Genomic DNA, 15,233 nt, shown 5'->3' with positions numbered 1-15,233 from the left:
GTAAAAACTCTCATAGAGTTATTGAAGAATTTTAAATTGTTTACACCAACTTCAACTGCGTATAAGAGAGAGAGGTGCAAACCACAATGGACGAGCATTCACTATTTTCAGTGTCCAGACTACGCATAATAAAGGTAAAACGGTTTGATGCGTGGCAATCTAGAATCCTATGAATAGAGTAAGCTCACTTTGAAATGTTTTTTTACTTTTTCCATATAAAAATCAACGAAAAAAAATTTTTTTCGGTATTTTTCGTCAAATTATGTAATTAACGGTAAAAAATGTTAAAACCTTCAATAACTTTGAAACGAATGAGTATTTTTACTTACACTCTTCAGCAATATTATGTGGTTTTAATGCCTCCACATTTGTTTGGAACATCATTTGCACGAAAAGTCACAATGGAAAAAGTTATATTAAAAAAAACTAAATTTAAGGGTGTTGCCATAGAGAACGCTTTATAAATCGATCGCATAAAAAGTTAATTCTTTTAGTTTGATCGTAGTAACCCATGTCTAATTTTAATTTTTATTAGGAATATTAATACAAACAATTCGTCCAAAGATACCTTGTGAATATATTCGATGGTTTGGCCTCTAGTGAATTAGGTTCACGTTTTTGGGGTTTCCGACCACTATGCAGCGGTGTCTTTTGATGACTCCTTCTCGATAACAAACATTTACCAAATTTGTTGATCTGAGTCGTTTGGTTCACAAGACTAGGCCCTGTCCTCTGAAAAAAGTTCAAGGGTTTCTGTACGTTTCTTTTAACATAAACGTTAACAAAATCAAACCACCCCCCCTTGAGAATTTTCTGCGCACGGGCGGACAATTCAGTTTTCCCCAACATAATGCATTGATTGAAGAACGTAGATATTTTATGCACTAAGCATTAGTAATAATTCGTTTGTCCGCCTTTAACAAGCCATTTTTCCGCTTTAACTCGTAACAAAAAATAGATAAATAGTAACTTTAAAAATACTAAGATGAAAAATTATCATAAAGTTGAGCTTAAAAATAGTAATAATATGGCCTAAAGCCAAATTTCTACAGCAACGTGCTGGATATTTTTTTTTTTAAATTCTCTATCTTCCTTTTGGTAACCTCATCTGCGACGAACCTACGGGAAATTGTGCGGAATTAAACAGGGAAAATAAGCTTCTCCAAATCAGTTGACATATTTCAATATTATGTAGCTAGTAAACCCTTACTGGGTCTGCATTGGACCCCCTACCCCATCAAACAAAATTCCAGCAACAAGCTCGACTGTCAAACTGTACCTACACAATTATCCCGGCCTAATTCTCCGTGACTGGCTGCTGACTGGGGTAGCGAATCTTGTTTATTTTCCCAACTGCACAGAAAGCAACCCCAACGAGAGGTAGGCCTACCAGCCCGCCAGTGAGCGAGCGCCAGAAGCAAAAGCAAATGATTATTTCCCTGTGCGAATGATTTCGAAGAGGGACACCATGAGCGCCGCCGCCGTCGCGGTCGTCGTCGTCATTGTTGCTGTTGCTGTTGTTGCTGCTGCGCTCTGAATCAACGGCGATGGCGAATGAATCGAGCCGGAGTTTGGGTTGTGAAAGGGGGGTACAGAAGCGGACTCGTCGTTGGCCGTGAATATGAATTTAGCAGTCGACGACGGCGGCAATTGCTGTCGTAGTGTTAGTGGGCGGCTGACGGGGTTCTGAAACGCGATTCTATATAGGTACTGTAGGTATGTTTACACGGCTGACGGTGTGTGCAAATCGAACGGGGAAGTGATGTATTGTTCACGCAAGCAGCCGCCCGATTTGTTCGCAGTTTGAATCAGCAGAAGCGGGCAGAAGAAAGTGAGAATGTTTACATCCGATCGACCGCGACACGGGAGTCTGTACTGAGCTGGTGTGTTTCGGTTCGTGTCTACTAGGTTTACTAGTGGGATAGTGAGTCAGTTCGAGTGTTTCAAGTGACTACAGGAGTCGATGGGGAAGAAGGAGTTTTCTTTGATTTCCTATTTGTGAACAATCCAGCATAGGAAGTGAACGATTCTTTGAAGGTTAATTATGAATTCAATGTCAGTTGATGTGATACTAGCGCGGAAATATTTTCGGGTGTTCCGAGCGACGAGCGTGTGGTGGTTTCGCGTGTGTTCAGTTGCTCGTTTTAGCAAGACGGCGTGCGCGGTAGTGTTCTAAGCCGCTATTGCCGCCGTCGCCGGTGTTGATGTGTTTAGAATCAGCCCGTCGATGTGTGGTGCTATTCGCTGTAGCGTGAACTTGTGATAAAAAGCAACCTTGATGGTCGTGTTGGTGGCCATGGATCCCCAATCTGCCCTGTGCTAGTGAGTGTGCGTCTCTTTCGGTTGTGCAGTGAGAGTGAAGGAAAAAAGGCACAATTAAGAACGAGTGTAAGTGGCCTAAAGACCTATATTCGAGTGAAGTTTTGATTATTCCCGAAATTTTAGTGTAAATAAGTCCGGATTTGGCGCGGGATGATAGCGAAAGTGGCGTAGAGCGAGCGAAGTCCAGTGCCCGATGGCGTATAAGCTGGTCAAAGTGACGACAGGCGTGTCGAATTTCGATGTTCTGGAATAAGTAGTTTTTTTCCGCAAATTTTTTGCAGGTTTCGAATTAGAAGAAATACAAACACAATTTTGTCAGAGCAACCTTTCGAAGGTGTAGAGAAACCGGGCGCGTGTGTAAGTGCGCGTATTAGCGAAGAATACCATAAGTAAGAATGAAAATCGCGATATTTGCGAATTTATAGAATCGATGCAGTAGTGTGTGTTGTTCGTGAAATTTGCTTCCTGCTACGCCGCAGCCTCTGGATGAGAACATCTCGCCATCCGGAAACTGTGCTGAAGTTTCCATCCCATTGAATGCACTTTTTTGGTGTTTGGTGTGACCATGGTTTTGCCGATGGAGGCACCACCTCCGGCACTGCTGCTGCTGCTGCTGCAATTACGACTGTGTTAGTGTGCATATGCAACGACGATGGGAAGAAAGCGTTACAGCCGTGAACCAGCTGCCAAGTGACATCTAGCTGCAGAGCACCCACCCTCCGCCCAAAACCCGGAACACAGGCAGCCAACCACCCCTCCCTGCCCACCCCTCTATTTCCGATCGTGTTACTGCTGGAGCTATATTGCAAATTGCACTGTTGCTGGACGCCCGAGCTATTTTCGGTCCATGTGCTGCTCCATTGCACTTGTGCTCTTTCTTCGACCTTGAACTATATACTTGCACTCCGTATTTCGTCCCGTGCTGCTGCGTGCATCTCTTCCTGTTGCATCCAGGGACGGCTAGAACCGGCGCGTTTGGAGCTCAAGAGCGCATATTTCGGGAACGACCTGCATACGAATGCTGCCGTTAGTGTGTGTGCTTGTGTAAAAACCAGTGTCCCCGTAATAATCTGGATGGTCTGGAAAGGAGTAACCACTGGCATTGGCCAGTTTGTGAATCTCATTGTCATTCAGTCAAGTGTTACCTGAAGAAGCTGGGCTAGGAAAAAGTGTCTCGCGTACTCGAATCGTTAGTACAAAGTTCTAAAGTGTTCAACCCGAAAACCGTAGAGAATACCCCAATCTCCCGCGTACGTATACTGTAGAGGTGTAGCAAGCAAAGGTGAAAAATCGAAAAGTCCCAGTAGATATTTTATATCTGAAACTTAAGTGTTGTGTAAATTTGTAAGCAAGTGAAGAAAAATGCACGAAGAAGCCACCTCGACGGCCAGTTCTTCATCGACATCCAAGCCTACCAACATAGTCTATGCCAGTATCAATGGCGGGGGTGGCGGTGGCGGTGGTGGTGTCGTTGGCGGGGGTGGAAGCCATTTCAATGGAAATTTACTGATAACGGCATCCCCGATTGATGACTCTTCCTCATCATTGTATGAGTTGGTCCAGCAGCAGCAACACCATCAATCAACAATGCATCACCAACAGCAACACCATCATCAACAGATCTTGACAACTTCTCAGCCAATTCATACAACTAAGATAATCATCACCAACAGTTCCCTAATCAGTACCACAACTAGTCCAATCGGGGTTCGGTCCCTTCAGCATCACACCATGCATCAACAGCAACAGCAGCAGCAGCAACACATTCCGGTAAACTCCTCTACGAATGTGATCGTAACTTCCGGAACTCCTACATCCTCGACTAGCGCCGCCAGCAGCAGCAGTTGCGCTGGTTCCTCATCCGGAATTACAACAATAGTGATCAATACCGACGAATCGCCGTTCGATTCTGACACCAGTCTGCAACTTTCGGCAGCCCTAGAAGCTGAGGCCGGAACATCCGGTCTGCTGTCGGCAGATACCGGCTGCAATTCGGCTGTGGCAGCGGTCGCAGCCGCAGCCGCCCTTATCGATCTGCACCCATCGTCATCGTCCAGTACGACTGCTTCGCCACCCACCGGAGGCAGCCTGGTGGTGAGCGCTGCTGGTGCTGATGGTGGAGTTGGTGGGGTGCATCTTCAGGAACTGGGTACTGCAGCGACCCAGAGTGGATCTTCCTCTACGGATGACAACGTTGCAACGCTGCACGAACCGATCGAGATCAAAATTCCATCGGAGGGGTCCTACACGCAGGGATCCGATGGTAAGTACAGGACATATTTGTGTTGTTTTGTTTTATTTTCTGACAGCGTTGCATTTCCCTGTGGCTGAAAGCAAACTGTTCAACGGTGGTGATGATTGTTGTTTCCAGGAAAAATGTGTTACTGACAACAATAGTATTTAAGTTTTAGATATAAGCTTATGATAAGGATCGAATATTGATGAAAACTGTTTGAATTAGAGAATTAGGTACTCACTTAAAGTTAATGGTATAGGTTTATTTGAAGTTGTTGTTTAGGTAAATAAACTAATCAAAAATCACTAGAAATATTTATATTTCGAGAATAAATTCCAGAACAAAATATTTGATGAAAATGAAGAAAAAACTAAATCAATTTTTGTATAAATAAGTTGAGTTCAACGTGTTAATTATATCTCTGCAATATATGGTAGTTGACATGAAAATCAAAGAGAAGTTTGGTAAAAAAAAGAAACACTAGTTGTGTTAACATAAAGTAACTGATAAAAAATTTCGTCCCGTTAGTACAGAAGTTCGAATTCTGATAAGAACATAGCGAAATCCAAAACATGGTTCGGATGGCAAGCCGATGCGAATTCACTTCGCTACTTCGTTGTATCTTTACATACTCCAATAAGATGAGTTCAACGTTTCGATTCAATCTCTTCAGTATGTGGCAGCCGACTTGACCACAGTATAGACGTAAAGTTCGGAAAAAATAATGAACCTCCGGATCGAGAGCATCGTTGCCAAAGTTCCACATTTATCTGAAACTTGAACGAATGGACAATAGTACCCATGTAGGAAACTGCATCTCTTGTGCATGGCCTAGGCTATTCGTATCAAGCTTGGATAACAAATTGAATAAGCAAGTAATATTACGCCAAGGCATACACTGAAACCTTCATTTATAAATTCCTTTTACGTAATATTCGATTTACATAGCTTTTCTACGAACTAAATTCAAAATAACGAACTCTGTATTTAGGAAGTAAGTTCGTAAAAAACAGTACAGTGTGAAGTTGTATACAATTTAACATATTCTTAGCTAAACATTAGTACTAAAAGTTAAGCATTTTCGAAATGGGGTTGATGAGTACATGAGGGAAATCGATGTCTGAAGCGATTTTGAAATCAAAGATGGCGGTTTAGATAAATTCTCTATAACCTTAACAATGTCGGTGTTTTCAGAATTGGATTCAAGAGCAGATGACGAAAATGTATGACCAAAGCCATTTTAAAAACTAAGATGGCGATTTCCAGTTTCGAAATATTCTCTGCAACCTCAACAATATGGATATATTAGGAATAGGGTATACGAGTAGACAACGGGAATGGATGTCTGAAGACATTTGAGGGATTCCATGAGAAACCGGCCGACCGCAAAATATGACCATCGTCGATTCGAACGAAACTTTGCAGGTGTGTTCGCTGTATGAATCTCCATGATATTCTCTGGCAATTGGAATATTTTGATACAAGACTAATGTTTCAAAAGGGCGTAAACGTTTCTACGTGTATAAATTACAATTTTTTTTTGTTCGATTACTGTATTTTATACAGCAAAACTATCTGAGAACAAGTTACAGGGAATGAATACTTCTATCCGAAAAAAAATATACGCTGAAAAAAATGTTGTGTCATTTTTCAAAAAACAAAAGTTAAAAATTCAAATTGCGAAAAAACCCATTTTTTTAAATTTTTTATATTTTGGAAACAAAAACCTAAAGAGAAAAGAAACATTTTGAATGTGATTGTATGATGGAGAAAAAATCGGTAAAAAAGTTTTTCTAACAATAACTTCGTACATGTTTTTAAATTTCATACTAGTTGACATACAAAATTGTAATTTTATTACAGAATATAATTCTAAGCACCATTTAAAATCAAAATGCATTTAACAAAAATCTTCCAAAATGCGATAGTTTTCGAGATATTTGGAATTTTGCTCCATCATAAACAGTTAATTCGTGTAATTATGCTCTTTTTAAGTTATTCGCCTTACCCTATCATAAAATGCCAATAAATTAATGTTTATCGTTTTAAAGACGTAAAAGCAACTTTTTTAGTGTATTTGGATCATGGAGAAGTTTTCAATAAAAAAGTTTTCCTAACAACAACTTTTGACATATTTTTATAATTTATACTATTTGCAGTCAAAAATACAATTTTCTTTTTGAATCACGATTTTAAAGATTTTCGGACGGATCTTCGTGGAATTCCTCATTTAACAATCCAAGATGGCAAATTCCGGTTGAGATAAATCTTCTATAACCTCAACAATATGACTTTTCAGAACGGTTTGACGAGTATATGGCAGAAATCAATTTTGAAAGCCATTTCAAAATCCATGAAGCCGATTTCCAGTATAGATAAATGCTGTATAACCTCAACAATATGGGTATTTGTGGAATGGACTCGACGAGTATACAAAAAACGATTTCGGAAATCATTTAAAAATCCAAGATGGCGACTTCCGGTTGAGAAAAATTATTTTCAACTTCAATAATATGGATATTTTCGGAATGGGATAATTATATAATAAATATTAAAGGATAAATAAAGCGAAAAACTTAGTTAGTTTACTGTCACTCTCTTGGCCTCCCAAAATGGCACTAAATATCCATTTTCATTGCCTACTCCTCGAATCCTTTCCAAAAAAAACCTGTTTTAATCCACCTAGCGGTGCAATTGTGCCTTTCTCATTTCTCTAAACTATGGCACGGAGGCTTTTTATGTTCAACATAATTGTGGAAATGTTTATTACATTCTTAGTACACTTTGCACTTATATACAATGGCATGCCAGCCACGAACTTGATGAGCTACGTGTCGACGGTGAAACACTTGAAACAAAAAAATATCATACTTCATTAGCCTAATCAGCATTAGATCAATGTTATCTGCTTGCTAACTCATTTTGTAATGCGGGGGTGGGTATGCGAGTAGAGCGAAAGTCCCATGAACGAACGACTCCCCAGCTTAAATTGGTATGCTTTGTGATATAGTGGTGGTTTAAAGATGATGGGGTTGAAAAGGAGTGGTATGAGGGCTGGATGGGGTGGTGGTCTGAGGGGTAATTTAAGGAGATTTTTAAAGGAGGGGAGTGAACAGTAGAGGGGGATGTAACCACTCACCGTAAACCATCAACTACGCCCCTGTTAAAATCCAGAAACCTTATGCGAGTCGAAAAAAAATTATTAGGTTGACGTTTTTCAGAGTGATTGCATAACCTTTCTATATGAGAAAGGCAAAAATGTGCCAAAATCCAAAAAAGTGAATAGTCGTCAAATTTTTTTCGAGTTTGCATCAAATCTCGACGTATCATGCACCTTGACCACATTTAGCATCAAAAATAAAAGTTCTATTTTTAATTTTTCCTATAGTTTATATGAGAAATTTCTGTGTGGCCGCACTCGGAAACCCGTAATTCCGGAACCAGAATTCCGATCGATCCAAAATTCAATAGCAGCCGATGGGAAGGTTGCACCTTTCATTTGAGACTAAGTTTGGGCAAATCGGTCCAGCCATCTCTGAGAAAAATGAGTGACATTATTTGACACATACGCACATACATACACACACATGCACACACACATACACACATACACACACATACATACACACATACACACACATACAGACTTTTTCCTATCTCGACGAACTGAGTCGAATGGGATATGACACTCGGCCCTCCGGGCCGGGATTAGGTTGACGTTTTTCAGAGTGATTGCATAACCTTTCTATATGAGAAAGGCAAAAACCTATATCGTCGCTGTTGTGCTATCTTATGAGAAGCGCCATTTAGCACATTTCGAGTAAAACGATTTTTAAAGTTTGAGATTGAATATCTTGAAACTTATAAATGGTATAAACAATCCAATGAAGACAATTGATGCTTCTATCTATTCTGCATTAATCTTTCAAATATTACGAAGATCGGTTGACTATGTTGCGAGTTTTTACTATGAATGTAAACAAAAATCGCACTCCCACGTGTCATAGGCGTGTATTGATGACAAAATTTGTATGACGTGTCATAATCGTGCATGGAAAATTTTCCATAGAAAAAAATCATCACTTTTTAACTTTTATTCATATCTTTGGGTTCATATGGTCTATAAACATTCGGTGAAATGCATTTTAAAGGAAATGAATCAGAGAATCTAGAAAAATTGTTTCTCTTGATTACAGTGTTGCCAAATATCTTTTATTTCCAGTTCAAAACTAAAACTGTGTTTTTCTCACAACTCGTATAATTTTTTTTCGAAAATGTTTATGCCATTGTGTTCCTCAGACATTGTCACACATAAAACCGTCTAAAACTTCAATATAACTTGAGCCAATCCCTAGATATAGTGATTTGAAGCAAAAAACCCGCAATTTCTCATCATGTTTCTAGCTATATCTAAGTAACCAAGTAGAATTTCGAAATTCTGAAAACGCCACTTTGTAGAGATTTTTCAAACAAGTAATGTGGCATATCTAACTCAGTTTACCCCAAAATGGCGTTTGTCATAAGATAGCACAACAGCGACGATATTCTAACTTATATTGTTAGAGTTAGCAAGAATATTGCTCAACCGGATGTCGCCATCTTGTAATTCAAAGAGGATCTAAAAATCTATTTTCATCATCTACTCGTCCAGTCCATTACAGCGATACTTATATTGTACGGGTTATCGAGAATTTTACTCAATCAGAAGTCGCCATCTTGTGTTTCAATGATGTTCCAAATATCGATTTTCATCAGCTACTCATCAAGCCCATTTCGAAAATTCCCATATTGTAAAGGTTATCGAAAATATTGCTCGACCGAAAGTCGACATATTGGAATTCAAAGAGGCTCCAAAAACCCATTTATATCATCTACTCGTCAAACCCGTTACAAAAATTCCCATATTGTTAAGATTATTAAAAAAAATCATTCAACCGGAAGTCGCCATCTTGGATTTCAAACAGGTTCCAAATATCCATTTTCATCATCTACTCGCCAAACCAGTACCAAAGATACCCTTTTGTTAGGGTTATCGGGAATATTGCTCAACCGGAAGTCGCCAAAAAGGTTCCAAAAATCCGATTTCGTCATCTGCTCGCCTAGTTAATTAAAAAAATACTCATTTCGTAGGGGTTATCGATAATATTATTCAACCGGAAGTCGCCAACATGGATTTCAAAGGGGTTCCAAATATCGATTTTCATCAACTTCTTGTCAAACCCGTTCCAAAAATACCCATATTGTTAGAGTTATCAAGAATATTGCTGAACTGAAAGTTGCCATTTTGGATTCCAAAAGGGTTCCAAAAATCCATTTTCATTATCTGTTCGTCAAGTCTATTACGAAAATACCCATATTGTTATGGTTATCAGAAATATTGCGCAACCGAAAGCTGCCATCTTGGCTTTCAAAATAGCGCCAAACATCCGTTTTCATCATCTACTTGTCAATCCTGTTGCAAGAGTTTCTAGATTCCCTTTACTTTGTACATCTTTAGATCTGTGCTCAAAGACGTTTTCGGTTGACCTGTGATATCTGTTGAACTCTATACTATGTCGAACTTGATGTCATGAGTCTTAAGAAGTGAGTCGGGTCTACTACAACGCGGAATCGTACTACGCGGATTCCTACTACGATCTAGCAGGAATTCACAAAGTACGAGTCCGCGTAGTGGGAGACTGCACACAGAAAAAAAACCCGCAACATGTTTCCTATTACGCTTATAGTTCTTAAGTTCTGTATTTAAGAATGTTCTTGGATCACCAAAAAAAAATCAATTGAACTCAATATCTCATTCAACTTTCCATTATGACGTTTTATGAGTATGAATCACATCTATAAACGTCCAGAAAATAACTGGATGCACTTGTAGATCTGGAGATCTTCGCTCCAGGAAACTCTGAGAATATCTGAAACATGAACAAATGTAACCATACCCACCTAACTATTTGACAAAGAATATAATCATTAACCTTCTGGTGTTGGGATCAATATGATCCCAAATAATCTTTCAAAATGCAATAACTTTTTAAGTTTTGCACCTAGAAGTGTAGAATTTCTTGACTTTTCCTCTTTCATGGAGAGCAACGATTTTCAATAGAGTTCAGAAACTGAAAATCAAAACTCTAACAAACAATGTAAGTACCAGCTCATATAGATTTGGTTGAAAATGTGTCTTAAAACTGAGTTCGAAATCGGAGTCAATATGACCCGCTAACACCTTATTCGTTACAAAAAGTTAACACCTAATGAAGGTTAAATTACGTGAAATGCTTACAAAAGAATTTTAATAGGAATGTAAAACGAACTTTCTTACCAACTAATTCCCAAATTATGAACACTTTATTACGAACTAGTTAAATTTACGAACCCCCGGTTTTGTTATCTGCAATATTGTTCCTGTTAAATATTTTCCACTGCTCGGTTTGTTTTGCTTTGTAATTTTTCCAAGACCTCCAATTTTATTTGGATACTAAGATGAATCTTGGATAAATTATCTTAATCCTACATATTTTTTTTCAAATTCATCTTATTAAAACCTAAAACATGTCCAATTGTTCACCGTCGAACAGAATCTTTATTTTACCAATCAGCTGTAATTTCAGTTTTGTAGCTATACCAAATATTGCCAAAAGATAGCTGTAATCATTAAAAATGTCTTACTCCCCTTTTTGGGCATCTACATTCTGAAATTTGAATAATCTCTCATCCAACCAAACTACACATTAGGGGGAAAATACATTTGACGTAAACGAAGGGCGCGAAATATTTTTTTGTCTAATTAAAGGATGTTAGATGATCGACATGCAAAATGCAACGTTACGTTTTATATAGTGTATGAATTTCACATTCCCTTCTTCACATTCTATCCTCTAGCAGCCGTTGCTTTTCACGAATAGAAGGTCTAGTTTTGACGTCCCTAAAATCTACATCGGCCGTACAGATACGCCGCAGACGAATTTCATCACAAGCACTCTAGGTCATCTCGATCGATTTAAACCTAACTGTAGGTACGAACAAAAATTTATATCTCGTATATTTAGAAATTGCGAGTTGGTGTATTCTGCAAAGTTGTAGTAAATTATTCTACAAGAAACTTTATTGAAGGGTGTATTATTATAGAAAATACCGAAAAAAATTTTCATTATAATTTATTTCCAAGATTTTTTGGAAGTTCTAGAAAACTATCACAATTAATGAAATACTTCATATGTTGAGCAGTTTCTGAGATATTTACTATTTTTGTTCGAAAAATGGCCTACTTTGCACTCAAATAACTGATGAACGGGCTAAAACGGGCAGACCACTAAGTATGCATTTGAAAGTACAAGCAAGATGCTACAAGAATCTAAATAAATCACTTGTTTCCGGTTGAATCCATGGGTCTGGTAGCTTGATTTAAAGAACATGATTTATTAGTCTAAAATCTTGATACGAACATATTCGGTAAACTGATGAGATAAAGTGGTACTATCTTCAGCAAAGTTTTGGGGAATGTTCTCACAAGAAACATTGTCGAAGACAGCGGCCTTCTATCTTGACTGGTTTTATAGATACAGTGCATTGTTCGGTGGTACTTACATTACCGTTCAGGCTAGAGTCTTGTTGTCTCTAGCTGTATGCAGAAGCCGTCTTCACTCCACTCGGTCCATTGCTGCTTGTCACCAGCCTCGCAGTCTTCGAACGGTCCACAGGTCGTCCTCTATCTGGTCGATCCACCGTGCTCGCTGTGCGCACCGTCTTTTTGTTCCTGTAGAGTCGCCCTCAAGAACCATCTTCACCGGGTCGTCGTCCGACATTCTTACGACGTGTCCAACCTACCGCAAACGTCCTATTTTTGCGGTTTGCGCGATGGATGGTTCTTCCAGCAGCTGATGCAACTCATGGTTCATGCACCTGCGCCACGTTCCGTCTTCCATCTGCACGCCACCATAGATGGTACGCAACACCTTTCGTTCGAAAACTCCAAGGGCCCGTTCATCCACGAGCATATTCCAGGTTTCGTGGCCGTAGAGGACCACTGGTCTAATCAGCGTCTTGTAGGTAGTCAACTTCGTGCGGTGACGAGTTTTGTTCGACCGGAGCGTCCTCCGAAGTCCAAAGTAGGCACGATTTCCCACCAAGATCCGTCTCTGAATTTCTCTGCTGGTATCATTGTCGGCGGTTACCAGTGAGCCCAAATACACGAATGCATCGACCATCTCGATTTCGTCACCGTCAATCCGAACTCGGGATGGGAGGTTCACATTGTCGTCTCTAGAACCTCTTCTTCTTTGATGGCAAGTCCAATCATGCTGGCTTCAGCTTTCAGTCTGATGTACGTTTCCGACATCGCCTCAAAGTTCCGTGCCATTATGTCAATGTCGTTGGCGAAGCCAAGAAGCTGGACGGACTTCCTGAATATCGTGCCACTCGCGTCTAACCCCGCTCTAACACCTTCTAACGCAACGTTGAATAGCAGGCACGATAGACCATAACCTTGCCGTAACCCTCTTCGAGATTCAAAGGGACTCGAGAGTGTCCCTGATACTCAAACAACGCATATCACCCGATCCATCGTCGCTCTGACTAATCGTGTTAGTTTATCCGGAAAACCGTACTCGTGCATTATCTGCCATAGCTGATCTCGATCGATTGTGTCATACGCCGATTTGAAATCGATAAACAAATGATGTGTGGGCACGTTGTATTCGCTGCACTTCTATAGAAGCTGCCGAATCGCGAATATTTGGTCCGTGATGGCGCTGGAACCCATGAATCCCGCTTGGTAGTGCCCCACGAACTTCCTTGCAAATGGTGACAATCGGCGGCAAAGAATTTGGGAGAGGACCTTGTAGGCGGCGCTAAGTAATGTGATCGGGCGGTAGCAATCCAACTTGTCACCCTTTTTGTAGATTGGGCAAACGACACCCTCCATTCACTCCTCCGGAAGAATCTCCTCCTCCCAAATTTTGGCGATTACCCAGCGCAGCGCTCTAGTCAGCGTTTCACCACCGTATTTTAATAGCTCGCTGGGTAGTTGATCTACACCGGCAGCTATGTTGTTTTTCATCCCACCGATCTCCTCCTTGACTTCTTGGAGAACAGAAGCCTTCGTCCTCTGCTGCTTCACCGTTGAGGTACTGTTCCTCCTGTTGGCGCTTCTTTCTTCGGAGGACCGAGGTTTTCTTGTTTGTATCGCTCCATATTCTGTCTCGTTTTCACGTCCTGTTGCGAACAGCCGTCGTACACCACCTCCAGCTTCGCATAGAACGCTTCTTTCTCGTCGTCGGGTCTCCCATCGTGGGAAGCGTACGTTGATGATGCTGTAGTTGAAGAAACGGCCTTTGATCCTCAACTCACACATCCTTGCGTTGATCGGAGTCCATCCAATCATGCGTTGACGCCAGGGCCGGCGGAATGCGTGGCCAGTATAGGTAGTACTCACTCGAAAATAACCGAGGGGGAAATTACCCACTCGAAAGTCTCGCGCACAAAATGAATGCGTCCGAAGCTCTCGATGTACAACAATTATATAATTATATTTTAATTCAGATTCAATTTTTTTTTGCTTTACAATTTCCATTTTTATCAAAATATGGGATAATCATCAGGATTTGATTGAAATTTGAGATTATTTTTTATTTCTTAAAACGAGGAATACTGATCGATTTACGAAAAAATATTACGCGATTTTATTCAGAATAAAGGATGCTGTTAAAAATATGTTAAAAGACTAAATATATAATTCGCAATTTTTCAAAATGAATTATTACTTGATTAAAAATTGAAACAAAAACACACTTTTATAAGGAAGGCAAAAGACATACACAAGAGGGATTGGTTTCAACTTTAGAATAGCAGAGACCGTGTCAGGGGAAGTGAAGAGAGAGCGGACAACAATGACAGGGAAAAGAAGAAATTTAATTTGCAGCTTTATGGCAAACGGAAGATCACTGTCAGGACATCATGAACCGGATCGCCGACTGACCTCCTTGGATCCGCTGGGAACTCTTTTGTGATCTCATTGCCAGGTAGATGTTAACATAACTACCAAGAGAGAAGAGATAACTAAATTTGGATATCTATGGTGGTTAAAAATATGCATATGAGAGACATATAGGGGAGATCGAGCATATCTAACACATCTTGCAGTGGAATGAGGCCGAATGTATTCGGTTAGCATAGATCTGACGCTAGAACACTAGGCGCACGACCAGACAACATATTTAATGTTGTGGAAACCTCTCTCAACGACCCCAATCAGAGCCTAAAATTCTCATACCTATTCAATGAACGACGAAATTCAGAGAATTCATTTTCGTCCTTTCCCTGCCTCTTTCGTCGCTAACTGCATGAAAAAATAAAACAATAAAGGCGATGTCCCCTCCTCTCTCGATTCTATGAAAACGAGTAGCAGCAGCAGCGACTTTCGTTTTGCTATGACAATCCGAAGTTGCAATGTGCATCTAATAATGCAACTAGAACATAGTTAAAATAAGAAATATGCACACCGATCAGGCTTCCTTCTTACAATACCATCATTAGCTCGCAAATCTACAGAATCGAGCATCGACAAATAAATATCATTGCTAGTGTATGTTCCTTTCCCCAGCAGTAAGTTCAATATCGAATGTACCAATATCATTCTGAATCTCAAAGCGAAAACGAGCGTGTGGAGAGAATAATGAAAACG

At 40.0% G+C, this 15,233-nt stretch overlaps 1 protein-coding gene across 6 annotated transcripts in view; it reads left to right on the top strand.

The window, feature by feature from the left end:
* The first annotated feature begins 1,801 nt into the window (after positions 1-1,801).
* Positions 1,802-15,233, top strand: part of LOC131688605 (nuclear hormone receptor FTZ-F1) — a 591,438-nt gene continuing 578,006 nt past the window's right edge. The window contains exons 1-2 of one of the 6 annotated variants that reach the window (XM_058972967.1): positions 1,802-2,037; positions 2,604-4,585. In XM_058972967.1, coding sequence (XP_058828950.1) covers positions 3,685-4,585 — 901 coding nt within the window. In that variant the 5' untranslated portion in view covers positions 1,802-2,037; positions 2,604-3,684. Of the gene's footprint in view, positions 4,586-15,233 lie in introns of all 6 variants that reach the window. The other 5 variants (XM_058972966.1, XM_058972965.1, XM_058972969.1 and 2 more) reach the window with 5 other exon arrangements.

The sequence above is a fragment of the Topomyia yanbarensis genome, chromosome 3, assembly GCF_030247195.1.
Source record: "Topomyia yanbarensis strain Yona2022 chromosome 3, ASM3024719v1, whole genome shotgun sequence".
Classification (NCBI taxonomy): domain Eukaryota; kingdom Metazoa; phylum Arthropoda; class Insecta; order Diptera; family Culicidae; genus Topomyia; species Topomyia yanbarensis.
Note: the sequence above shows the minus strand (reverse complement) of the source record. Positions and strands in the feature narration are given on the sequence as shown.